General features: G+C 41.6%; 1 protein-coding gene across 19 annotated transcripts in view; it reads left to right on the plus strand.

Moving 5' to 3' along the window:
* Positions 1 to 25,664, plus strand: part of NEB (nebulin) — a 217,018-nt gene that overhangs the window by 143,608 nt on the left and 47,746 nt on the right. For all 19 annotated transcript variants that reach the window (XM_052636102.1, XM_052636101.1, XM_052636104.1 and 16 more), the window contains 25 exons: positions 76 to 180; positions 290 to 394; positions 750 to 857; positions 2,354 to 2,461; positions 2,563 to 2,676; positions 3,127 to 3,324; positions 3,890 to 3,994; positions 4,692 to 4,796; positions 4,893 to 4,997; positions 7,653 to 7,760; positions 9,851 to 9,964; positions 10,275 to 10,472; positions 10,794 to 10,898; positions 11,518 to 11,622; positions 12,580 to 12,687; positions 14,251 to 14,358; positions 15,690 to 15,797; positions 16,347 to 16,451; positions 16,551 to 16,655; positions 17,278 to 17,376; positions 17,699 to 17,809; positions 22,099 to 22,203; positions 22,878 to 22,982; positions 23,237 to 23,341; positions 25,510 to 25,614. In XM_052636102.1, the coding sequence (XP_052492062.1) occupies positions 76 to 180; positions 290 to 394; positions 750 to 857; positions 2,354 to 2,461; positions 2,563 to 2,676; positions 3,127 to 3,324; positions 3,890 to 3,994; positions 4,692 to 4,796; positions 4,893 to 4,997; positions 7,653 to 7,760; positions 9,851 to 9,964; positions 10,275 to 10,472; positions 10,794 to 10,898; positions 11,518 to 11,622; positions 12,580 to 12,687; positions 14,251 to 14,358; positions 15,690 to 15,797; positions 16,347 to 16,451; positions 16,551 to 16,655; positions 17,278 to 17,376; positions 17,699 to 17,809; positions 22,099 to 22,203; positions 22,878 to 22,982; positions 23,237 to 23,341; positions 25,510 to 25,614 (2,847 nt within the window). The remainder of the gene's footprint in view (positions 1 to 75; positions 181 to 289; positions 395 to 749; positions 858 to 2,353; positions 2,462 to 2,562; positions 2,677 to 3,126; positions 3,325 to 3,889; positions 3,995 to 4,691; positions 4,797 to 4,892; positions 4,998 to 7,652; positions 7,761 to 9,850; positions 9,965 to 10,274; positions 10,473 to 10,793; positions 10,899 to 11,517; positions 11,623 to 12,579; positions 12,688 to 14,250; positions 14,359 to 15,689; positions 15,798 to 16,346; positions 16,452 to 16,550; positions 16,656 to 17,277; positions 17,377 to 17,698; positions 17,810 to 22,098; positions 22,204 to 22,877; positions 22,983 to 23,236; positions 23,342 to 25,509; positions 25,615 to 25,664) is intronic.

A 25,664-nucleotide genomic window follows, 5' to 3' on the forward strand; every position in this document is an offset into this window, starting at 1 on the left:
AGTTGTTTCTAATCTGCCTGATATCGTGTGCCCGAGTTACATACACCCGCATTGTGTCTCCCTTTCTGCTCTCAGAATATCTACAAAGCTGACTTGGAGTGGCTCCGAGGCATTGGTTGGATGCCCCTGGATTCTGTGGACCATGTGAGGGTTACCAGGAACCAGGAAATGGTGAATCAGGTATGCAGAGCCTTTTTTTCCTATATAAAGCCTGGCCTCTTTACCCACCATGTGGGGATAGGTACCCTGTAGGGGACCACCTGTCTCAATCGTCTCTATTCCTTTGCAGATAAAATATAAGAAAGATGCTCTTGCCAACTATCCTAACTTTACAAGTGTGGTGGATCCTCCAGAGATTGTTCTCGCCAAGATTAACGCAGTCAATCAAAGCGATGTAAGTATTCTTTGTGTATAATAAGGTATATAAACTGAGAGCTTAACTGTCTGTCATTGAACAGACTTTCTTTAACTCCAGATAATGGTTTGTAAGAAAATGGGGAGTAAATTATAAGAAAATCTTCAGGGGAGAATGTCTTGAAAGTCACTAGTAGGAAATGTACTGTGCCCCTTGTAGATAATATCTAAATTATTATCCCAAACATTCCATTGTGTTAATTATAATATAAATTATATAGTGAAATTTAACCCATTGATTAATCTCTAAATGTAACTATTTTTTGCTAGGTAGATCTTGTGAAACTTTATATATTTAGAATAATCAAAGGTTCTCTTTTGTTTTCTCTCCTCAGGTAAAATATAAAGAAACATTTAATAAATTAATAAAGGGCAAGTATATCTTTTCTCCAGATACACCATATATCACCCACTCCAAAGACATGGAAAAACTCTATAGTACTGTAAGTTCTATTTTAAGTGATGTACAACTCAGTTCTGAATCTTAAGCTTTTGTTAGTATGCATGCTCTTGGCTGACTTTATGAACAGCTGAACTTATAAGGAGATCTATTATTTTGTTGTATTTATTCTTATTTCATAGTGTATTATTTAGAGCAAGTAGTATTTATTCAGCTAGTATTGTTTGCGGACAAGGCAATGGCACCCCACTCCAGTACTCTTGCCTGGAAAATCCCATGGATGGAGAAGCCTGGTAGGCTGCAGTCCATGGGGTCGCTAAGAGTCAGGCACGACTGAGTGACTTCACTTTGACTTTTCACTTTCATGCATTGGAGAAGGAAATGGCAACCCACTCCGGTGTTCTTGCCTGGAGAATCCCAGGGACGGGGAAGCCTGATGGGCTGCTGTCTATGGAGTCACACAGAGTCAAACACGACTGAAGTGACTTAGCAGCAGCAGCAGTATTGTTTGAAGCCGTGTGATGTGCCAGGCACTGAGGGAGACACTGAGGAGCTAAAGATCAATAAGATAAGACTTTCAGGAGCATCTGCAAGTGAGGGAGATGATGTACAAATAAGAAAGTGGATGAACCTAGAGCCTATTATACAGGGTGAAGTAAGTCAGAAAGAGAAAAACAAATATTGTACATTAATGCATAATATGGAATCCTGAAAGATGATACTGATGAACCTACTTGCAGGGCAGCCATGGAGACACAGACATAGAGAACAGGCCTGTGGACGCAGCAGGGGAAGGAGAGGGTGGGACGAATTGAAGGAGAAGCGTGCAAACATATGCATTACCACATGCAAAACAGCGAGCCAGTGGGAATTTGCTGTGTGACTGAGTTCACTCACCCCAGTGCTCCGTGACAACCTAGAGGGGTTGGATGGAAAGGGAGATGGGAAGGGACATAGGCATACCTATGGCTGATTCATGTTGATGTATGGCAGAGAGCAACACAACATTGTAAAGCAGTTATCCTCCAATTAAAAATAAATAATTTTTTTTTAAATACAATAATGTAACAAGTGCTATATCACTTCTGGGCACATGTAGAACCAAGCAGCTACCATCAGAAAGAAGAGAGGAAAGGGTGGTCCCTTTTTAGTAATCATGTCCAGATATCTCCAGCCAGCAAGTGGAGGACTTACTCTCCAAATTTTAATTCAGCTTATCTAAAGGGTGTGTGTGTGTATGCTGAATGGGAAGCAATCTTTGGTGATTCTCTCCCTATGGGCAACTTTGTTTTCACTTTTATTAGAAATGTAAATAAAGTTAAACTCTATTATAAAATGTCTTGGGGTCAGTAGGTTTAATTTGCAACTAGTCCAAAGACTCTATCCTGTTCTTAAGTAGGCACACTATTGGCTATAAATGAAGATTCAGGCCTTGCCTTTAAACATAAATACTTTACCTTGGTTTTACTATATTCTTTCAAGTGACATCTAGAAGAGGCTGAATGCAAAGTTTTGTTGATAGGCATTTCTTTGTCCTAGATACTGTATAAAAGGGCTTGGGAGGGAACCAAGGCCTATGGCTACACCCTGGACGAACGCTATATCCCCATCGTGGGAGCCAAGCATGCTGACTTTGTGAACAGTGAGGTCAGTAGGACTTTTTCCTTTCGTAAGTTTGAGAGTCTTTCTAGCCACAAAGGGCTGGTTGGAAAGTCCTAGTGATTCTCAATGCCGTACCTCCTTCACAGCTGAAATACAAAGAGACGTATGAGAAACTGAAGGGTCACTACCTGGCTGGAAAAGAAATCAGTGAGTTCCCCAACGTGGTTCACTGTCTGGACTTCCAAAAAATGAGGAGCTTGGTAAGCAAAGTTCACTTTAACAGGAGGATTAGCACGCTTCAGTGTACTACTCTCCTGCCTATTTATAATCTGCCCTTTGTTTCAAACTCAGCTGGGGGTGGGAGAGTGAGGAGTGAACCAGTCTTGAGACTTTCCCCCATCCCTGCCACGTAGCCTTGCACCCCTTTGGCAGCTCTCAGTTTTCACCCTTTCCCCACTATTCCTCGGAACATGGTGAGGGCTCTGTATTCGGAAAAAGGAGAAAACAAGGTTGGTTCCTCTTTACTTTGTGTTATAGTAAAGAGACGGGAAATTTTTGAAGAAGTAGAATATATTAAAGTATCACTTTTTTTTAACCTTGGTCCAGTGTAGAGGTATTGATCTATATTGAAAATAAGACTCTAGAAAAGATTGATCAGAATAGCTTAATGGCTTTCTTATTGTTGTCTTTAAATATGTATCATTCTTTAGTTGAACTACAGAAGGCATTATGAGGACACCAAAGCAAATGTCCATATCCCCCAAGATATGATGAATCACGTGTTGGCTAAAAGGTGCCAGTACATCCTCAGTGACCTGGAGTACCGACACTACTTCCACCAGTGGACATCTCTTCCAGAAGAGCCCAATGTTGTCCGGGTCCGGCATGCGCAGGAGATCTTGAGTGATGTATGTGGTTCTTTCTGCAGCTTGATTAAGTTAGAGCCTTCACCCAGCCCTGCCCGGGGCCCCATGCTCTTGTTGTCTCTGTATTCCTAAACCCTGCTGCTTTTCAATACAAAGTGGCAGGAATAACCTTTTTTGGTGTAAAGAGCCCCTCAGAACAATGAGACACCTGTGTTAATTATTTAATCTCTTCAACACTAGACTAAAACTGAGCTGTTACTCTCCTCCTAAACTTCTTTAGACTAGGGCATTGGGCTTCCCTAGTAGCTCAGCTGGTAAAGAATCCTCCTGCAATGTAGGAGACCCCTGTTTGATTCTTGGGTTGGGAAGTTCCCCTGGAGAAAAGATAGGCTACCCGCTCCAGTAGTCTTGGGCTTAGCTTTTGCTCGCCTCCTAAACTTCTTTAGGGCATTTAAAGACTTCCAGCTGTTGAAAAACCCACCCTATGGCACCTTATACCCACCCTGAGTATACTAAGCACAGCCAAAGGCTGACAGGAGAAAATCAAATGCTTGATTGGAAGTTCAGTTAGTACTGGTCACCTTTCACTGTTCCTTCTTTCTTGCAGAATGTGTATAAAGATGACTTGAATTGGCTGAAAGGCATTGGGTGTTATGTTTGGGATACACCCCAGATCCTCCATGCGAAGAAATCGTATGACCTCCAGAGTCAGGTGAGCCATATTCCTAGAAGGACTAGCTCACTGTGGATTGATGGACTCCATGATGCTCCCAGTGAGGTAATAGCGAGACTGTCCCTGTGCCCAGGCGGGGAAAGTGGCTCTGTGACAGTACACAGTCTAAGGGAATCAAGGACCCCTGCCCAATAACACCTCTTCTGGTGGCCGGCTCTTGTGCTGGCCTTCCTCAGTTTGCGTCTCCCCTGTGGTTTTAAGGCTATAGACGTTTATAGCAGACTGTTATCTGGGAGCTATTTCATAGTGAACTACTCTCAAGCATGTATACCTTAATTGATCAGGTTAACTGGTAGGGAGTAGAAACCAAATGCATACGTTGACCATAAGTATTTAACTTTTGAAGTAAGAAGTAGTTATTTGGAAAACTCCACAGCAAAAATTCATCTCGGGGAGGGCAGCTATCGGATGGGTGTTGAAATTGAGGGGCTGTTGTCAGGGACAGAGTATAAGCAAGGAAAAGACAACATGATGAAGAAGGGACCTGGCAAAGACCCAGACTCCACTTTTGGTCAGGAGAAACTGTTAGTTTCGACAGCTGTGCAAAGTCTGCAGGACTGTCCAACCTATCCTTTTTGTTAAGATTAAAGCAGAAACCCAGAAATGTACATCTAAGTTGGCACAAATGGCAGACCTGCATTTTACCATTTTCAATAACTTTTCTTTTTCTTCACAGATACTATACACAGCAGCAGGTAAAGAAAATCTAAAGAATTATAACCTGGTCACAGACACACCACTTTACGTGACTGCTCTTCAAAGTGGCATTAATGCCAGTGAGGTGCGTCTTCTGTGCACAACTCTCCCAGGACAAGCTGTTTTTGTCTTACATGTTGTCAAATAATAGAAAAGAATAACCTGTCTTCTTTGTCTGTAGGTGAAATATAAAGAGAATTATCATCAGATCAAAGACAAATACACGACAGTTCTAGAAACAGTGGATTATGACAGAACCAGGAATCTGAAGGATCTGTTTAGCAGTGTGAGTTGAGTTTTCTTTTCTCTGTATTTGAGTTACCCTTTCCACCTTTAAAGACAATAAGAGATTAAGGAACAAGCAACCTTACCCCCAAAGGTCTTTCTAATCTTTTTCCTGGAACTTTAAGTTCCTACTTTATCTTATAAATTCTAACAGGTACAAGTAAATAAGCACCAATGTGAGTATTGTTCTATGTCATGCAGTTCGATACAGATTCACTAACTTGTTCCCTAGTGCAAACAGGTACTGTTGGAGCTATTCTTTGTTGACCCTGAACTTGTTTTTCCCTAGCTTTTCCTTTGGCCAGTGACTTATAGATCACAGAGACACTCTTTTTTTTCCCTCCTGTGAATTGGTTAATTCATCAAACATTTTTTAAACTTCATTTTGAAATAATTTTAGATTTACAGAAAAATTGCAGAAGTAGTAAAGAGAATTCCCATATACTTTTCTCCATAGAACAATTACCGAAACAAAATAAATTAACATTGTAATGATGTTATAGACTTTATCCAGACTTCAACAGTATTTCCACTAAAGTGCTTTTCTGTCCCAGAGGCCAGTCCAGGATCCCATGCTGCATTTGGTTGTCATGAATCCTTAGTCTCTTTGTATCTGAGAATTTCTTAATTCTTCCTTGTCTTTTTCTGATCTTGACCGTTTTGAAGAATTCTGGCCAGTTATTGTGTAGAATGTTTTGAAGCTTGAGTTGATCTTAAGTTTGCTCATGATTAGGTTTAAGGTATTCCTTTTTTTGGCAAGAATAGCACAGATGTGATGTGCCCTTCTCAGCACATTATAGCCAGTGGTACATGGTATCAGCACCTGGGAATGACCTTGATCACTTATTTTAAGTTGCTATCTGCTGAGATTGTCCACTGTAGACTTTCTTTTTTCCTTTGTTATTAATAAATATCTTGGAGGAGATTCTTTGGGACTATGCAGTTATCCTGTTTCTCCTCACACTTTCTCTCATATATTTTAGCATCCATTGATGGATCTTACCTGCAAGAATTGTTACAGTTCCCTACCAGTTGTTTTCTCTTTCCCTTATCCCTTCTACATTTATCAATTGGAATTCTTCTGTAAGGAAAAGCTGTTCCTTCTCCACTGTCAGTTTCTCTGTTTATTTGTATCAGTATAGGTTCATGGATATTTATTTTATTCTGTGGGATAGATGCTTGAATGGTTTCAACTTTGCTGTTGGGAACTATTGTCTAATACAGTTTAGCACCACAGGGTTCATTCACCTTTTCCTTGTTTGTAACTTACTTTTCCAACTTGTAACTTTCTATTTCCTTTCCAATGAAAACATTGACTTTCATTATCTTTGATATATCTACTTATTTGTGCCACCCTTGTATGCATATAAAATACTTTCAGAATTTCTAACACACACCCCTGTGAGAAACAAATTTATTAACTAGAGGAAGGTGTTTTGTGTACAGTTACTTTTGCCTATAGCCTTAGAGTATTCAGTCAGTATATCCATTTTATAAACTAAGTCAGTTGTTTTCTTCACCACTTCCTTCACTGTAGCTTTGTTATACATTTGTAATATAGTTAGATTTATTTGCTACAGTTTGTATTCCATTTTAGTTCCCTTCCCCATCCTGATTATTGGTTGTTTTAATTTGCATACAGTAAATTTTACTTTGTGGTACATAGTACTATACTTTTGACAAATACATAAAATTGTATATTCACCATTATAGTCAAGATACAGAAAAATTCTATATCACCTCCAAATTAACCCTTCCTGCCCCACTTCTCTCCCCTGGCATGCACAGAGCTTTTTTCCTGTCCCTATTGTTTTCGTTTTTCCAGAATGTCACTTAAATGTGATTACATGGTGTGCAGCCATTAGGTCTGGTTTCTTTCTCTTAGCAAAATGCATTTATGTGTTAGCACATAGCTGCCTAAATCAGTACTTTATCCTTTTTATAGCAAAACAAAATTCTAAACCATAGTTTGTTTGTTTTTCCAGTCACAGCTAAAGGCACATCTGAGTTGCATCCAGTTTTTGACAGTTATCAGTAAAGATGCTGTATACAAATGCGTATAGGTTTTGTGTATTCATGGGCTTCCTTTGTGGCTCAGCTGGTAAAGAATCCACCTCCAATGAGGGAGACCTGGGTTCTATCCCTGGCTTGGGAAGATACTCTGGAGAAGGGAAAGGCTACCCACTCCAGTATTCTGGCCTAGAGAATTCCATGGACTAGATAGTCCATAGGATCGCAAAGAGTCGGACACAACTGAACGACTTTCACTTTCACTTTGTGTGTTCATAGCTTTTTATTTCTCCTGAGTAAATAAATACCTAGAAATGGAAACATTTTATCTCCTACTATATATCTATTTAATATTAGTGGTTTTCATCCTCTAGGAATCCTAGACCTATGGAGGAATGAAAATGTCATCAAAATCTCTGATAACTGTCAAACTGTGATAAGTGCTATGGGAGAGAACAAAATAATGGACTCTGAAATTATGAACAAGACAGTAAAACAGTTATTTACTTAGGAGCACTTGGCTCCCACAGAGTGAGATTCAGGGTCGTTAGGGAATGTCTGAGAAGGACAGAAACAGGGAAAATTTGCCTCTGGAAGCTATCCAGATTGCATTATTCTGTGTTCACAAGATTTTTAACCCCTACAGAACCTGTACAAGGAGGCCTGGGATAAAGTGAAAGCCACCAGCTACATCCTGCCTCCTAACACCGTGTCCCTGACGCATGCCAAGGACCAGAAGCACATGGCCAGCTATGTAAGTCAATTACCCTTCCCACCATTCCTTGCCCTTCCCTGTTCTCCTCTCCCAGAATGTTTCTGGTTGGTTCTTGTGCTGCCCAGAAGGACCCTCAGCACTTTCAAAGGGGCACACCAGCAAAAAATTCCAGGTGCTCGGTGACCACAAAGTCTGTGCATTTGTTCTTCCTCTCGAGGGCTGTAAGGTCCAGAGACAGTCACACATGCATGAAGGACACCAATGTGACCTTTTAGGCCTCCTGTGTGCAAATGACATGGGTGGATATGGATATTTTAGCCAGAAAGGGAAGAGGGGACATAATACACCATATAAAATACACTCTTTTTTTTAATAGAATTATGTGACCTTTGCTAGAAAATAAACCAGTGAATGTGATAACCAGTTATTTCATCAGCCCCCAATATGATTTGAGTAAATCATTAACTTTATATCTATGAAATATAAAAATTTAGAAATCTTTTGAAACTGTTTTTTAAAAACAAAACGTTTTGTATAGACATAATTTTCAAAAAATCCTAAATCACATGAGTTGTTTGAATATAGTATAAGATCTTAGCACTTTTAACCCTTTATGCCTAATATGTTCTTAAGTAAAACCTTTTATTGTAAAACTCCCTATAAATTTCATTGCAGTTCTAATAAGCCTAGTTTTCTTTCAGAAACTTTGCCTCTATTAGAGACTTTTACCTCTTAATTTTGAACATTTTATGTAACACTTTAGACCCATATTTCTCAGATCTTTTTTCCCACACTGAGATACCTATTTTCTTCTGCAGATCAGCACATACACACACACCTGAAGTTTTTGAGAGTTCCTTCTGACATAAGTATTTTACAGAAGGGTACTTATTGCTACACTAAAGACAGTGCATCCTGATCTTTCAATTCTATTCTCTTAATCTTCATATAAATGCTAGAGACCCAGGAAGTTGGTTTCACTACCATCTAATGGGCCTGGAAATGCACAGTTTAGAAAAAGACTTTGTTAGATAACATATGGAATAAATTTTTACCCAGAGGGAAAAATTAAATCTATATGGTTTTTCCCAGAACCAACTTAATTTGGAAGATTACAAACAGACTAGCCCAAAGGATCGAGTTTTTCATTTGAGAATTTTTTTGTAGATAGTTTTCAGAAAGCTCAGCAAAGGCTTTTTCCTTTAGTCATGAAAAAAACTTACAGATGCAAGATTCTCCAGGCAAATTGTTCTTGAAATGATATCAAACATAGAGAAATTAATTTTTAAAAGAAGGATTTCAACTTTAGTTTTTTTTTTTTTAATGCCTTTGAATACTATTTTCTTTGTAACTGAGAAATAGCTTAGATATAAGGAGCATGTGAACTAATGTTCTGGAAAATTCTGATGGGAATTTCCTTGATTTCCATCAGTGAAGAGCTTTCCTGAAATTCTGCATAGATACTCCTATCTTTCCTTTTTTTCTCTTAACTGAGATGTGGGCCTCTGAGTTGTAAGAGGATTGTTATTTTATCATATGCCAGAAGAGAGGATCCCAGTCTCTGTAAAGGCCTTTCCTCCTAGTTCATAAAATAAAGAAACATTCATTAATAGGCAATATGGCTTAAGAACTAGACATTGGTTTTCCCGTAGAATTTAGTTGAACTGTATTTTTGGAAAACCTCATAGAAACTGAAATTCAAGGATTGAGTCTCTTAAGCACCAGACTTGTCAGTTATTAAAAACAAATTCCTGAGCACATTTTTCATCTTTTACTATGGTTAAGAAAAACAAAGCCAATATCACAAAAGAGATCATTTTTTAAATTACATCATCTTTAAAATCAGTTGTAGTAACAGCAGAAAACTTCTATCGGTATGAGAGTTTTAAAAATGATATGTAGAGGATGTTTATACATAGCCTGATCTAATCTTCAGGTAATCCTATGGCAGGTACCATGCTTCCTCTACTTCTGGGCACAGACAGGGAAACAAGCTCAGAAAACTGCTGACCCCAAGGTGGCCCATCTTCAGAGCTGGGTTCTTGTTAATTAAGTCTCATGTTCTTTTAACAATATAGATCCATCGCTCTTCAAAACTGTTTTACTTCCTTTCTATTTTCTCTCTATAGGTCAAATACCGCGAAGAATATGATAAGTTCAAAGCTCTTTACACTTTACCCAGAAGTGTTGAAGATGATCCAAACACAGCGCGGTGCCTCCGAGTTGGCAAGTTTAACATCGACGTAAGTGATCCTGAAGGCTGGTTTCAAAAGCCAAGTAATGGAACCACCAACTATAAGTCCGAACATCATTCTCTTTAGCGATGCGCGTGGCACTGACTGTGCACGTGTGAAGAAGCTGAGAGTTATTTCAGCCCATGCTGCCTTTCCCCACCCCTATCTGCAGAAAGTGTCAGAAACATCCAGTCCCCATCCTGCCCCCAGCCGATTGCTCTAAGTGGCGCCCCGACCTCTGTGGGCTCTAAGAAAGGCTGTGTTGCCATGATCCTTGCATAGCTCCCCGTGTAGCTGGTGTGTTGTGTTATCGCCGCAGCGCCTGTACAGATCTGTCTATGAGAAGAACAAGATGAACATTCACATCGTGCCTGACATGGTCGAGATGGTTACCGCTAAGGATTCTCAGAAGAAGGTCAGCGAGATCGACTACCGCCTTCACCTCCACGAGTGGATTTGCCACCCTGACTTGCAAGTCAACAGTCACGTCAGGAAGGTCACAGACCAGATTAGTGACGTAAGTCCACTGCTTATGAAGGTCCTCTTCCCCAGCCCCGCACACGCCCCCCACCAATAGAGACTGACTCACTTGGTTCTTCAGCTCAGCCCTCTTCCAGAATCACTTTCCTGTACACCCAGGGGTCTACCAGGAATTCGAGCTGTCTCTAGAAGCAGGGCTCTGCATGCTGAAGTCTGCAGAGCACCCATGGCCTCAGGGCATAATGTCTTGCTTTTCATTCCGCAAAGTCATCCTGGGTCTAGAGCGTGTCTGTGTCTTTCGTGTTGAAGTTAGTCAAGTTTTCTTGTTCTGACCCCCTCCATCTGTTGCAACCCCCAGATTGTGTACAAGGATGACCTCACCTGGCTGAAAGGCATTGGTTGCTACGTCTGGGACACTCCTGAGATTCTCCACGCCAAGCATGCTTACGATCTACGCAATGATGTGAGTTCACCTTGTTTTTTGGTTTTTGGTTGTTTCAAGTATGCTTCCTTCCCTGTGTGGTCTAGAGTCAAGGGGAGAGGACATCAAATACAGACACTGTCATGCCCCACTGTGTCTGAAGTGGTGCTGAGGATGGCTGAGCTGGAGGAAGATGCTGAAGAGCAGAGCAGCCATTTCTCAGGAATGCAGGCAATGCAGATGAGCTGTCCCATTGTCCCCGGTGCAGAAGGGACTCCTGGTTCTTCTCGCCACCTTCCAAATGATTTTGGATATATTAATGAGCACATAATTCCTATTGTTAGGTCTCATTTATTAGGAGTCTGTGATGCTATAGACAGGATCTATTTGTAAGGAGAGGATTTGCTAGGCAAGGTAATACTATAATCAAGATTTTAGTGAGAAAGCTTAAATATTCCTAGCAAGGCAGTTGTCAAGCCTCCTGAAGACTCTAGACTACCCATGTGACTATAAGCATTGATTACACTGATTGTTATAAAATTCAGTGCTAAGGTATGTGCATGCCATGAGCTAAAAGCAACCAATCTCTATGTGAAAACCAACAATTTCAAATATACTGAATGGTCTAACACAGGCTTATTTTCTTTCTTCTTTTTGACAGATCAAGTACAAAGCTCACATGCTGAAAACAAGGAACAATTACAAGTTGGTTACTGACACTCCTGTCTACGTTCAGGCTGTCAAAAGTGGGAAACAACTAAGTGATGTAAGTGCCCACTGGAGACGTTACTTCAGGGAGAGTAAAACAGGGCCACTGCACTAGCAGAAGTGGGAAGAACGAAAGACAGGGCAGGCCAGGCCATTTCTCAGTAGGAGACCAGTGCTGGTGCCTTAGAAAGTACTGAAGATTCTTCTCTGATTTCCTCAAACCGGATGTGTTCTATTCGTTTCCTGGAGTGGTGTTGTAAGTAATCCAAGTTTATGAAATCCTTAATGTTTTAGAACTTCCCAGGTTGCTTTTTATATCCTTGTGTCATGAGCAATGGTTTATGCCTCATCGTCTCAACTTTCTAATTCACTTAGTGCTCACTGTGGTAAGGGAAGATCCCCTGGAGGAGTGCATGGCAACCCACTCCAGTATTCTTGCCTGGAGAATCCCATGGACAGTCCATAGCATTGCAAAGAGTTGGACGCGACTTAGCACATGTGCATGCATGATAAGATGGAGAGAAGAGGGTCTCTGCAGTTACTGATGAGGCCTCTAGCACATGTAATCCGATAGACTTGAGAGACGCACTTAATCCCCTGAGCCTCAGCATCCTTATGTGGACAGCGGGAAAGTGGATGGAAAGCACCTGTGTGATAGCACAGTGGTACAGAGCAGGCTGCCCCCTTTTCACTAACCCCACAGGTTAATAAGCAAATATTACATCCCACCAGTGAGTCAGAATGTGAAAACCTTTTACGGTGGAGCTCATGGTGGTAAAACACCCGCTCTTCCTCTTCATATGCCTGAGCTGACTCTTCCACTGATTTGTCAGCGTGGGATCCACACACTGGCCCTATTCCACTGGACAAGGCCCAGTATTCGAGATAGAGTTCCTGAGGCAAAGGGAGCAGGCTGCCATCTTTATATTAAGAGACTTGGATTTGCATTTACTTAGCTTCTTTCAAGCCTGAGGCCACAGTGCAGTCCACTCACTCTGCTTCCCTCTGCATCCAGGCCGTCTACCACTATGACTACGTGCACAGCATCAGAGGCAGAGTGGCTCCGACCACAAAAACCGTGGATCTGGATCGGGCCCTTCATGCATACAAGCTCCAGAGTGAGGTGAGCAGTGAGAGCTGGGCAGACTGCCCGGCAGAAACCCAGGACGAGGGCCAGGCCTCTGTAGAAGTGGCCTCTCCTGGGCATCCTCAGCCTGACCTTGTAATCATAAAGACTGTTCCAGTCACATGAGCTAAGCAAAACAGAAAAACAGTGTATCACCTGTCTGCCCTCTTGGCTGAGAGCAAGCAGTGGGCATTTTTGGAACAGTGCACACATAGAAGAGGATCAATCAACTATCCCTGCTCTCAAAAAGCTTGCAGTCCAAGACAAGAGGACAAAGACAGGCATATAGTCATCAAAGACTGTGTACAATAAGAAATAAAGCTAAAGGTTACTGTTAGGCTTCAGAAGAGAAAGAGGCTAGATTCCACTTATCTGGTAGTCAGGAAGATCCCCTGGAGAAGGGAATGGCAACCCACTCCAGTATTCTTGCCTGGAGAATCCCATGGACAGAGGAGCCTGCTGGGCTACTGTCCATGGAGTCGCGAAAGTGCCGGACGCAGCTTAGCGAATAACACTTTCACTTTCTCAGTGTTACATTGGTCTCAAGGTTAATGCCTCTCTCCTGTATTGAATGTTAAAAGTAATTTGGTTTTGAATATTTTAAGTATTAGTCTTATTTCCTATACCTCTCCTGAGAGAGAGACTATTTCAAATCACAGATAGAAACTCCTTTCCTCCTCCTGCATGGAATATGAGCCTCCCGACCCAACAACCTAACATCAAGACATTGTGTTTATGGGGCTCTGAGGGCTCCCAAAGATGTGTCTTATAATTACTACTATCTCAGGATTGGTGATGGCTTGAATATCAGCTAACCATAGGGTTAACCACAGAGGTGGCACTGGCTGCCTGTTTACTTTTCCCAGATTATTGCTGGATGCTATTCTGTGAACCAGGCATATCTTTAGCAATAGAGGTATTTTCTTTAAGCCTCTTCACTCATTGCTCTTTTAAAAAATATATATGTTGAGTAATTTAATATGTATGGATGTGAGAGTTGGACTATAAAGAAAGCTGAGTGCTGAAGAATTGATGCATTTGGACTGTGGTGTTGGAGAAGACTCTTGAGAATCCCTTGGACTGCAAGGAGATCCAACCAGTCCATCCTAAAGATCAGTTCTGGGTGTTCATTGGAAGGACTGATGCTAAAGCTGAAACTCCAATACTTTGGCCACCTGATGCGAAGCGCTGACTCATCTGAGAAGACCCTGATGCTGGGAAAGATTGAGGGTAGGAGGAGAAGGAGACGACAGAGGATGAGATGATTGGATGGCATCACCAACTCAATAGACGTGGGTTTGGGTGGACTCCGGGAGCTGGTGGTGGACAGGGAGGCCTGGAGTGCTGCGGTTCATGGAGTTGCAGAGTCAGACACGACTGAGCAACTGAACTGAATTTAATTCATTGCTTGACTCTTAGAATTTACTTAATTCCTTCTTGAAATCAATTCAGTGAGTGTAAGTAGATTGAAAACCTAACACAAGCTGGAAATGATTTGTTTAACTTAGATCCATCATTTGACATAGTTGTCATTTAACTTGCTCTTCTTCATCCTGGCAGAATCTGTACCGAAAAGCTGGCCTGCATGCCCTGCCCACTGGATACAGGCTTCCAGTCGACACCCCTCACTTCAAACACACCAAGGACACCCGATACATGAGCAGCTATGTGAGTGGTCTCCTCCTTGGTGAGATGGGGCTTAAAGTAGGAAGGAGGATACTAATATTTATTAATAGCTTATTTTCATCCCCTTAATCACACCCTGAAGTTTCAGCATGATACAATGATGGGAGGAAATTCCCTCGTGGTTCAATGGTTACGACTTGTCACTTTCACTGAGAGGGACATGGATTTATTCCCTGATTGGGAAACTAGGATCTTTCATGTCATGCAGTGAGGCCAAAAAAAAGATGGAATTAAAATAGTTTTTTTAAAAATGATGGTAGCAGGGAAGGGGAGATGGTGTATTTTCTAGGCATGTTGCTTCTGCAGTTCAGCAGTGCCTGGTTAGCATGATGGGTTAGTAAACGACTTTTCACGGGGTTCTATCTGCATGACACAGTGACCTTGGCTCAGCGATCATGGCTGCCATAATGCTTCTAATTCTGTTGGGCTTAACACAGAAACATCCTGAACTATCTCAAATCACCTACTGGAAATGCTCCTTCATATGTGTACTACTGCTGTGTGGCAACAGTATAGTCTGCCTTCTGCAATATCTTATTATAAAAAAATACAACTTCACCGTGTGTTCCTTTGAAAAGAAAGACTCTGATACTTGCCTCATGACTGACCTTCTGGGCCCGTTTCCTAGAAAGCTCGGAGGGTACTTAGGTTCTCATTACCTGCAGCTTTCCCAGGCATTAGCGCTAATGGCAACTTTTCCCACTGGTGTCAGGCTGGGATGTAATGAGCAGACCTGGAGAGGAATTGTCTGTCCTGGTGACCCTGGCCTTCAGGCCATACCCACAAACCAGCCATCAGCTCAAAAATGAAATCTTCCTTCCATACTGCCCTCCAGAGCCCTGGGAATTGAACCCACTGACCAGTGAACTCCCATAGCCAGTGGCCCAGTAATATGGTTTCCAAAGCAAAGTCACAGATTTAATTATCTAACATCATTGTTTTCAACAGTTTATGAAGTTGTTCATCCATCAGTCTTAAAATCAGTCTCTCATTTCTGCTTTGCATATTCTTAATTTCCCAGCCATATTGGGACAAAAAATACAGGGTTTTTGTTGTGTTTTGCCTACCAACTTACAAACAGACTTAATCTAGGCAACCATGAATTGTATTCCTTTCTGGATCTGGCTTTATTAGCCAACAAAATAATTTTCAAGACTTAGATTATTAGAGAAATTTTGTCAGTGATTTTTTTCCATGCTTAATGCTTAGAGAGTAGTTTTCAAATGAAAGTGACAGTGCTCTTCCGTTTGACAAACGTGACGCTTACTCTTTGTTCATCCATCAGAGATCTCCTTCTCACTTTGCTTTTGCAGTTTAAGTACAAAGAAGTTTATGAACACATGAAGGCATATGGGTACACACTTGGACCCAATGATGTCCCATTTGTCAACGTCCGGAGGGTCAACAACATTACCAGTGAGGTACTGTGGTTGTTAATTCTGTGAGGAGTTTCAAAGACCAGGGCTTTGTTTGCAATGCATTAAGAATTAGTCGTATTTCAACTACAAACTTCAATTTATCAGCAAGGAATAAGGGGATCCTTTCTGTCATCATTTTGATACTGGTGTCCTATGGCAATATTTTTATATATTCAGTAATACCTTTGTTGAGACCCACCCATCCATAGATTATGATGCAAATTAATTCCTTCCTTTGACATTTGTATTAAAAATCTTTAATAAGTTTGCATATTAGTCTGATTCATGAGCCTGAATAGTTTTCTATGTGAACTATTGGTTTGAATATCTAACCCTACTTTCCAGCCATCTGATAGAAAGTGGAAGCCTGTGCTTCAAATTTTTCACCCAAGTAAAATAAATACCATTTTCTATGTTTTTCTAATTTCAATCACTTTCTGTACCTTAATCTTGCCTTTCATGGCCGTTTAAATATGTGAAATATTTGATTAATGTACAGATGCTCTCATCATCCTACACTAAACACCTGGAATGATTTTCTCCCCAATGCAGAGACTGTATCGGCAACTATACCACAAACTGAAAGACAAGATCCACACCACTCCCGACACGCCTGAAATCCGCCAAGTCAAGAAGACTCAAGAGGCTGTCAGCGAGGTGGGTATTTTCTTAGGAGAGAGGGGAGGCCATGGAACCCAAGGATGAAGGTCACACTGGTCTCTAATTTATGTGTTTATGGGCATTTTCCCCCTGCAGTTGATTTACAAATCAGACTTCTTCAAGATGCAAGGCCACATGATCTCGCTGCCATACACACCCCACGTGCTCCACTGCCGCTACGTGGGCGACATCACCAGCGATGTAAGCATCTCATAAGGGCTTTCTGGGGGACGCTTAACAAGAAGCAGGCTTGCTCTCCACATGGAAGCCAACCAGTCTTTGGCAGCCTTTTGCACTGAGTACTTGTAAACTGAGTGTACAACTTGGACGTAAAATTGTGCGGACCTCACATTTCTCCAAGTAGTAAGAGGACCACTTGGGAGATACAAGAATTGCTGACCACCATTCTACATTCAACACCAAATCATTACTAGCACCTCATTCCAAGTGGCCTCTGTCCTAGGCACATTTAGTATCTTTCTCTTGCTTACCACTACTCCCACCCCCTTTCACCACTTCCTATTGTCACTGTTTTTTTTCTCCTTGAATGTTTCCTTCTCATAAAAGACCACTCCATTTAATCTATGGTATTTTTCATCCATATAATAATAAAATAATAGCCATGTCCTTTTTTTAGGTCAGGGTTAACAACTTAAAATTTAAAACCCTGTGATTTACTTGAGTTCAAGCAAACTCAGAGGACGGGGTGGATGTGCTGAACCAAAATGAAGATCCTTCAGTATAAAAGCATCACTGCTCTGTCTTAATTGTTCTTGTTTTGAATTTGCTCACAACTTGCTATATTTCTATGTTTGTGACACAGATTAAATACAAAGAGGACTTGCAGATCCTGAGGGGACTGGGCTGCTTCCTGTACGACACTCCAGACATGGTCCGCTCCCGGCACCTGCGGAAGCTCTGGGTGAGTGCCCCCACAGCTCTGCCCGCACAGCTTCACAGGCTGGGCAGGAAGAATCTTGGTCTATAGCTTCTGTTAAGGGGAAATTTGCCCTCAACCCCCCGAGCAAGTCATGACTCACTTAAGATGATGTATGCCTCCTGTAAAAGGTAGTGAACTTAGTAAAATGATGAATTATTCTTGGTCCTGCCTGGGAAGATGCCCAGGACATAGAGAGGGTCAGCACGGCTTGCACGTGGCCACCATTTGAAAGACAACGCGTGACCACGACATGCAATTCCTCAAGCGATTAATCGCCTTGCATTCCCATTGTTGCCTTCTCAAGTCTCACTACCTGTACACCGATAAGGCAAGGAAGATGCGGGACAAATACCAGGTGGTGCTCGACACTCCAGAATACAGGACAATGCAGGAACTGAAGACACATCTGAGCGAGGTGAGCGCGTCTGTCCCCACACGGGCCTCATTCCTCTGGCGGTCTTTCTTCAGGTCATTGTGCTAGGCCCAAACCTCCTCCTGCCTTCAATTACAGAGTGTAGCCACCCTGTGCAAACAAGTTGGTTGACCTCACTTTGCCTCAGTGTACTTATTTTGTCCCTTTTTAATAAGATGAGGCTGTATGATACTTGCCCTGCCTATAGCGGAACATTTGCATGATTTTGTAGATTAGAGCGTCCTGTCTTACACCGTTGTCGTAGTCTCCAAACTGAATTTATTTCTAAACTTTCTCTGTCGTTAATCCCTGCTGTCAGGACTCTGATCATGGCAGTGTTATCAATGGCTCTCTGCTCCGCTGCCCTCTCAAGTTCCAAAAGACTGTTTCATTTTCATCTGCCCCGCCTCGCACTAAGGCTCCTGACTGATTGCAGTTAGCTGTGCACAGATGTGACCCTTTCTCCTATGTTGGTCCGTTGAAGATTTGCCCCCCATCTTATTTCCATGTGTATCCTATAATGCTTTGGTCATAACAGATGTCCATGTTTGCCAGGGACTAAAAGGTGCTCCCTAGAGATAAGGTCATCCCACAAACGTAAATGGTCAGTGGGCCGTTCTCATTCAGCCCAGTTTGTCTTGCGGCCTTATTCATCAGACTCCATCCAGCTGTCAGGTCACTTCATCAGCTCTCCTTTCTCAGTAACTCTGATGTGTGCTGATTAGGAATGACTGATGTTCTTAGACTGAGAGGAGCCCTGGAAAACCACACATCGTCTTTGGTGGAGAGGAGTTGCAGCCTCCTATGCTCGGAGTGAGCCAGGGCGGAGGATGAGTCACCCTTCAGCTGTCACAAATGCTGCCCTGGGCACGTTTGCTTTCCTGAGCGCTTCCCTCTGCTGTTTCAACCAGCGCAGCACTCGGATAGGAACGCATGTAGGGTTCTTCCCCCTCTGGAAAGGGACCTCTCCACTCTGGCTAACTATCAGAATCATCTCTGAAATATTTTAAAACTGCCCTTGAGTGGACTCCAATCCCCCCACGCTAGACTCTGATTCTCTGTCTGGATATCTGTGTGCTTTTAGCTGCTCCATAGATGGTTCTAATATTCAGCCAGCACTGGAAACCACTGCTTTAAAGTAGTACATCTCTCCTCCAGCCACCAAATAATTAAGTTGTTTGGGAACTTAAAGTGCTTATTGGTATCTTTGAAATACCTTTACTTCTCTTAGCTGTCTGGGTTCAGAATTATCTAAAACTTTAATTTCTCTTCTTCCCAATTCCTAGTGTGATCTTGCGCATATTATGCAACAACACTGAGGAGGGAAAATGGCATTTTCTTTAGTAGTGCAATCTCTCTCACACTTGCCTCACAGTAGAAGGACCTGGCTTGAGAAAACATCAATTCGAGCTACTACCCTGGATTCAGGTCTGGGGTAGAGCCTGCAAATTGTGCTTAATAAGGGCTTTGGGGGTTCTTTTTTAATTGAAGGATAATGGCTTTACAATATTGGTTTTGTTTCTGACATACAGCAACAGGAATTAGCGATAGGTGTACATGTGTCCCCTCCCTCTTGAACCTCCCTCCCAACTCCCATCCCATCCCACCCCTCTAGGTTGTTACAGAGCCCTGGCTTGAGTTCCCTGTGTCATACAGCAAATTCCCATTGGCTATCTGTTTTACATATGGCAGCATATATGTTTCCATGTACCTCTCCATTCATCTCACCCTCTCCTTCCTCCCCAAGGACTTTGGGGTTTTTAAAGATCAGGAAAGTTTTGGAAACACTGGCTTAGTAAAAAGTTGATGACCCAAAGTTCAACTTATTGATTTTGGAGTTGTCTTTAAACTGTGCAACTTTTTGACACGTATTTATTAGTAGTACTGGGAAGCAGAGATGTTGTCCAAAGGAGCATAAACAATGCATACCAAACAATGCATACCTAAGTACAGGGGAAATATGCTTCAAAGAGAATTATAGAAATGGCATGGAGGCGAGTCTTAGTTCCAAATTTACTTCCATTTTGTCATGTGACCTTATCTAATTCACTTCAACACCCCAACTTCCTGAGCTAGAGAATTAGACTAGATGATGATTTGGGCTTCTTTTAGCCATAAAATTCCATGATTTTGTGGATTTGATTTATTCAAAACTTTGGCCTGGGAGAAAGAGTAAATTTCTATTTTATTTCCTTTCTTTCAGTAGTAACACCAAAAACAGCCCCAAGCAAATGAGCTAAATTTTGTTTCAACTTGTACTTAAATATAATTTGATGTAAGGAAATGGACATGAACATACATATGTGTATATATATTATTTATTTCCTACATTTTATCTGTTCAACCAGCATTTTTATCCATGATTAGGATAAATTAGGATTTATTCTCCATTTAGACTTTCTAGTTTGCCTTATTATATTAAAAATACTAAATAGCCTCAATATTTACTAGCGGGCTATTATTTTTCAGATCTTTTATCTAAATACAAGGTGATACTGGGATGACCCAGAGGGATGGGATGGGGAGGGGGGATTCAGGATGGGGAACACGTGTACACCCATGGCAGATTCATGTCAATGTATGGCAAAACCAATACAATATTGTAAAGTAATTAGCCTCCAATTAAAATAAATAAATTTATATTAAAAAAAAAATCTGGTGGTTCCAGAAAAAGGCTAAATAAATAAATACATACAAGGTGATAAAAGAATGATAAACTAAGCTTCTGCATTCCATGGGCTCATAATCTCTGAGAAGAAACAGATATCAATAGGATAAGTCATATCCTACAGGAATGATCAAGACAGTATGGAGTCTATGAGTTCTTCAGGCAGATAAAACAGGGAAGAAAATTCTAGGTAGAAAGTATTTGAAATGGGCCATAATGAGGTCTAGAAACTGGGACTGGTTTCAGATAGCACATGGGGAACATGGAAGACTATTGGGAAATGAGAGTGGAGACCTAGGATAGACAGGCCAGGTTACGAAGACTTGGACTTGATGAGAAGTCACTGAAGAATTATTTCTGAGCAGGATAGTCTGAACATTAAGACCTGATTAGTCTGAACTTTAAGAAAGTCTTTTTCTCAGGCTTTTTAAAGGTGGGTAAGCCCTGTGAAGTGTCCAGTAGAGGATTTGGGAAGGTGGTTTAGAGGCTCTTAAGGATGTGTAGTAACAAGCAGTATAGGAGGCTGAACTAGGGCATTGGCAGGGGGAAAGGAGAAGAAGGTCATATTTAAGAACTGTCACAAAGTTAGGAGTCCAGGATTCATGACTGTTTTGATGTGTAGATGAGGGAAAAGGGCTCTAGAATGACTCCCCAAGTTTCTGGCCTGTGTGGCTAGGATATCAAGGAGCTATTTAACAAAATTTGGAAGCCATCAGTCTCAGACTGATGGTTTAAGTCCTGGGTACAGATGAGGTTATCCAAGCAGAATGTATAGGGTAAAAGGAGCCAAGCCAACTCTTAACTCCAGCTAATAGCTGTCTTTGGGGGAGTGCAGAAGGAAGCTGAGGAGTGCCTAGAAAGATGGGAGGCCACCTAGGGGAGAATAGGGGAATGGAAGGCAGAGAACAGAGTTCAGGAGTGAGCTTGCTGAGCAGTTACAGTTGCTGCAGAGAAACATTCTGCTGCTGCTGCTAAGTCACTTCAGTCGTGCCCGACTCTGTGCGACCCCATAGACGGCAGCCCACTAGGCTCCTCTGTCTCTGGGATTCTCCAGGCAAGAATACTGGAGTGGGTTGCCATTTCCTTGGATTTGACAATTGTAATGTTTGCGGTAGTCTTAATGAAATTCACTTCCTTGGAGTGGTTGGGTGGCAGCTAAACTATTCCCTTGAGAAGTTAATCAAAAGAGAAAAGAAAAACACATAGTCTGCTTGGTTGTGAAAGAAAGAAATAAGGCCTTTGGCAGAAGTTGGAAACGACCTGATGGAAAGAGGGACTTGGGTCTGTTTGTAGAAGAAGGGAGCGGGCTGGAAAACCAGAAGGGCTGAAGGTTTAGAGAGGCAGGGGGTAACTGCTGGAACAGGGTCCCAGAAGGCATGGGTGAGAAGGGACCAAGAACACAGCCAGAGGCTGGACACTTGAACAGGCTGCAGAATGTCTCTAATTTTGATACAAGGGGAAAAGAAAAGGAGGGGGTAAATAAAGTATTGGTTTATTGGACAGAAGTTGAGGTTGTCACAGTGGGAGAGCCCTACTTTGTCTCTAAAGTCAGCAATAAAGGCATCTGCAGGGCACAGGATGTGTCAATAAAACAGAATGATGGTTATCACTATTTTATGTCCAGCTCGTGTACAGAGCATCCGGAAGGAAGCAGAAGTCAATCTTCACTTCAGTTCCTGATACACCTGATCTCATAAGAGCCAAGAGAGGGCAGAAGCTTCAAAGTCAGGTAACACTCATACATGAAGATTCAGAAACCTCCCGGGCTGGCACCACGGGGAGTGTTTGTGTGTGTGTAGAGGGCTGGTTCTGTTTTCCTGACCACTCCTGTCAGTAGCAGACCCTCATACCTGGTGGTCCTGATGAAGCCTCGTGCCCTTTAACTTCAAGAAGCTGTTTTCTCTGGGGGCAGTTGTCACTATGGTTAGGTTTCACATGAGCAGGTAATGCCAAGCCATCTATTCTAAGTTCTATACAGTTCTAATCATTGGATGACTGGTCCGTGGACTCCAGGTGCTGAAAATAAAATTTAAAAATTCGTTCCATAGAACCTATCTTTTGTCCAGAGAAAAATGAGGCCACATTTCATGCATTCAGGCAAAAATGGGGGAAAATATGTTGAGGAATCTATCAGGATTTTCTCGTTCTTCTGTTGGCATTTTATTACATGTGTTTAGATTAAACTGTACTCAGCAATAAGAATGTTAGATAACTAGAGTGTGTGCCTGTGTTTCTTAACATGAGACAGAGAAAGAAATAAACAGAAACATACGTAACAAACAAAAGGGCAAAAACAGGTAGATACTGCCCTTCCGTTTTAGGGTTAGAAATGAGTAAAGAGGACTGAATACTAAGTATGGTGTTTCATCTTTATAACATCTGATCCCTATTCTTATTATTTAGTATCTGTATGTTGAACTCGCCACCAAAGAAAGACCCCATCATCACGCTGGAAACCAGACCACAGCCCTGAAGCACGCCAGACACGTGAAGGACATGGTCAGTGAGGTGAGTTGGGAATTCAGCCCTGAGGCACTGGCAAAGAAAACAAATCCTTCATTCAAACCTTTACCTGCTGCCTCTGATCAGAGAGCTCCTTTCTGATACTGCACTCAGCAGTAACAAGACACAGAAGGCAGAGCTATTCTCTTAACGAGCATTATCCGTTGTGTCCCTAGGCTGGATCTGTGACATGGTTGAGAATTGGGAAGGATGAACACTCCTGAGCTTAAATTTCTCTCTCTTCCATCTTCATTTCTTAGAACAAGTACAAGATTCAATATGAAAAGATGAAGGACAAGTACACTCCGGTTCCAGACACACCAATCCTCATCAGAGCCAAGAGGGCTTACTGGAACGCCAGTGATGTATGCATCTCTCCTTTCTTCCTTCTGCTGTTAGAGGGCAGCCAAGGTGGTGGTACCTAAGAAGCATGAGATATTATAGTTACATCTGTAATTCAAAGTCCTGCCTCACAACATGAATCAGGAAAAAAACAAAAACACAAAAGCCAAACAAACAGGCACAAACAATACCCATTTGGCAAAGTCGCTAAGAATAATGCTGGGAGATCCTGAAAACCTACTGCTTTTCTCGTTACTCTTCAGAGCAAAAATATGACCCTTCTGATTATTTGGTAGCATTTCCTAGGGATACTTGCTGACTAGTTGTTACTTATCCATACAATGCTGCCCTGGGAGCCAGCCAAACACGGTTTCAAATCCTGATGCTGTTATGTGCCTGCTGTACGACTCTATATAATTTACCTATTTTTTCTGAGACTCTTTTCTTGTATTTGGAATGAGGATAAAATTGTGATAATTAAATTAGACTAAATTTCAGGATAATGGTACACATTTTTAAAACAGTACTGGTCTCTTAGTTGACATTCGGAAAATATTTGTTCCTCTCTTGATTGCTAAGTCATGTGAATGATACATTTGTTAGAACTAGCAGGGACAGATTTTCATCTCCCATACCATATGATCAAAGACAAGAGTGTCTTTCAATGGTAATGAGATTTTCTGTTAATGAAGATATGAAATAAATCAACCCCGGGTAGATGGCTGGTCCTTACCAGTTTTGTGTCCCAGAACCCAACTGTGAACTCATTGCACCTGTTCAGATAACAGGTAACAACCCCATCACCCTCAACTCAGCAACATAACTCTAGGATTTCAAGGCATCCTAGCTAGGTACAGTGATCCCTAAACTGAAATGTGAAAAGGTACAGCCAATTGGGACAATATCTCAGTTCTATAATTTTGTCATAAATTTTCACTTGCAGCTAAAAGGAGTCTGCTAGTTGGAAAAAGGCCATGTCAGTTTGCTTAAAATATAAGCTGAAAAAATTATAGTGTGAAAGTGTTGGTCACTCAGTTGTGTCCAGCTCTTTGTGACACCATGGACTGTAGCCCGCCAGTCTTCTCTACCCGGGGAATTCTCTAGGCAAGAATACTGGAGTGGGTAGCCTTTCCCTTCTCCAAGGGATCTTCCTGACCCAGGGATCCTACCCTAGGTCTCCCGCATTGTGGGCAGAGTTTTCACCATCTGAACCACCAGAGAAAATCATATGCTAACCTCAAAACCAATTTGCGTGGGTATTTTTTGTCTTTTTGTGACATCCCCATCTTTATCACTTCAAGGTTACTGTTGAATATTAATTTGAACCAAACTTACTCTGCATCACCACTTCTCAGAGATGTCCACACAGTGAAATTGGCCCCTGGAGCTCATTTTACACCAGTGTAACAAGGGTGGTATCTCACATTAAGTTCAGCCTATCTACCATGGCTATCCCCACAAGTAGAGCAAAATGATCTTAAGAGATTACCCATCTGAAAAACAAAGGAATCCTTCAATATGTGTTTGCTCAGCTACCCGGAAAGGAAGGATTTGTTTGAGGCTGAAAACGGTGTGCTGAGAGAAGTATTCTTTTAGTGTAAATGAGACGACTCTTCTGTGATATTCCTAGGCTAAAGTCAGAGCTATATCTTTTGAAACATCACAAAGATAGAGATTATAATGAAATCAAATTTCAGGATTGCTCCATGGAGAAGACATTTTAATACCAGGAGGTATTAAAACTAAATCTTTCTTCTTTTTCCATGTACATTAGTAGGTCTTGGGCTCAACAAAGTTATGCTTTTTTTTTTCTTCTCAAATGAGCTTTTGGTTTGCTCATTTTACATTTAAATAAACTTTTTAAGTACTTGTAGATTTATAGAAAAGCTGTAGCAATAGTATAGTACAGAGTTCCCACATAGCCTGCACCCAGGGCCCTATTGTTAACAGCCTATATTACCATGTCACAAGCCAATATCGATACATTATTTTTAACTAAATTCCATACTTTATGGCAAGTTTCATTAGTTTTCTCCTAAAGTCCTTTTCCAGGATGTGAAAGAGCTTTTTGATCTCTCCCAAATTTATTCAAGAGAAAAATAAGAAATAAGACAAGAGAATTCAAGGTTAAAAGAGCTTCTTTATATAATTCGGCCATTTTTCACAATCCATGTGCTTTTTCTCTTTCCAGCTACGCTATAAAGAAACATTTCAAAAGACCAAAGGGAAATACCACACTGTGAAGGATGCTCTAGACATCGCTTACCATCGCACAGTCACAGACCACATCAGCAAAGTACGTCCCTACTTATTTCTGCTTGTGTTGGACTCAGTAACCCACCATCA

Source organism: Budorcas taxicolor, chromosome 2 (genome assembly GCF_023091745.1).
Source record: "Budorcas taxicolor isolate Tak-1 chromosome 2, Takin1.1, whole genome shotgun sequence".
Classification (NCBI taxonomy): domain Eukaryota; kingdom Metazoa; phylum Chordata; class Mammalia; order Artiodactyla; family Bovidae; genus Budorcas; species Budorcas taxicolor.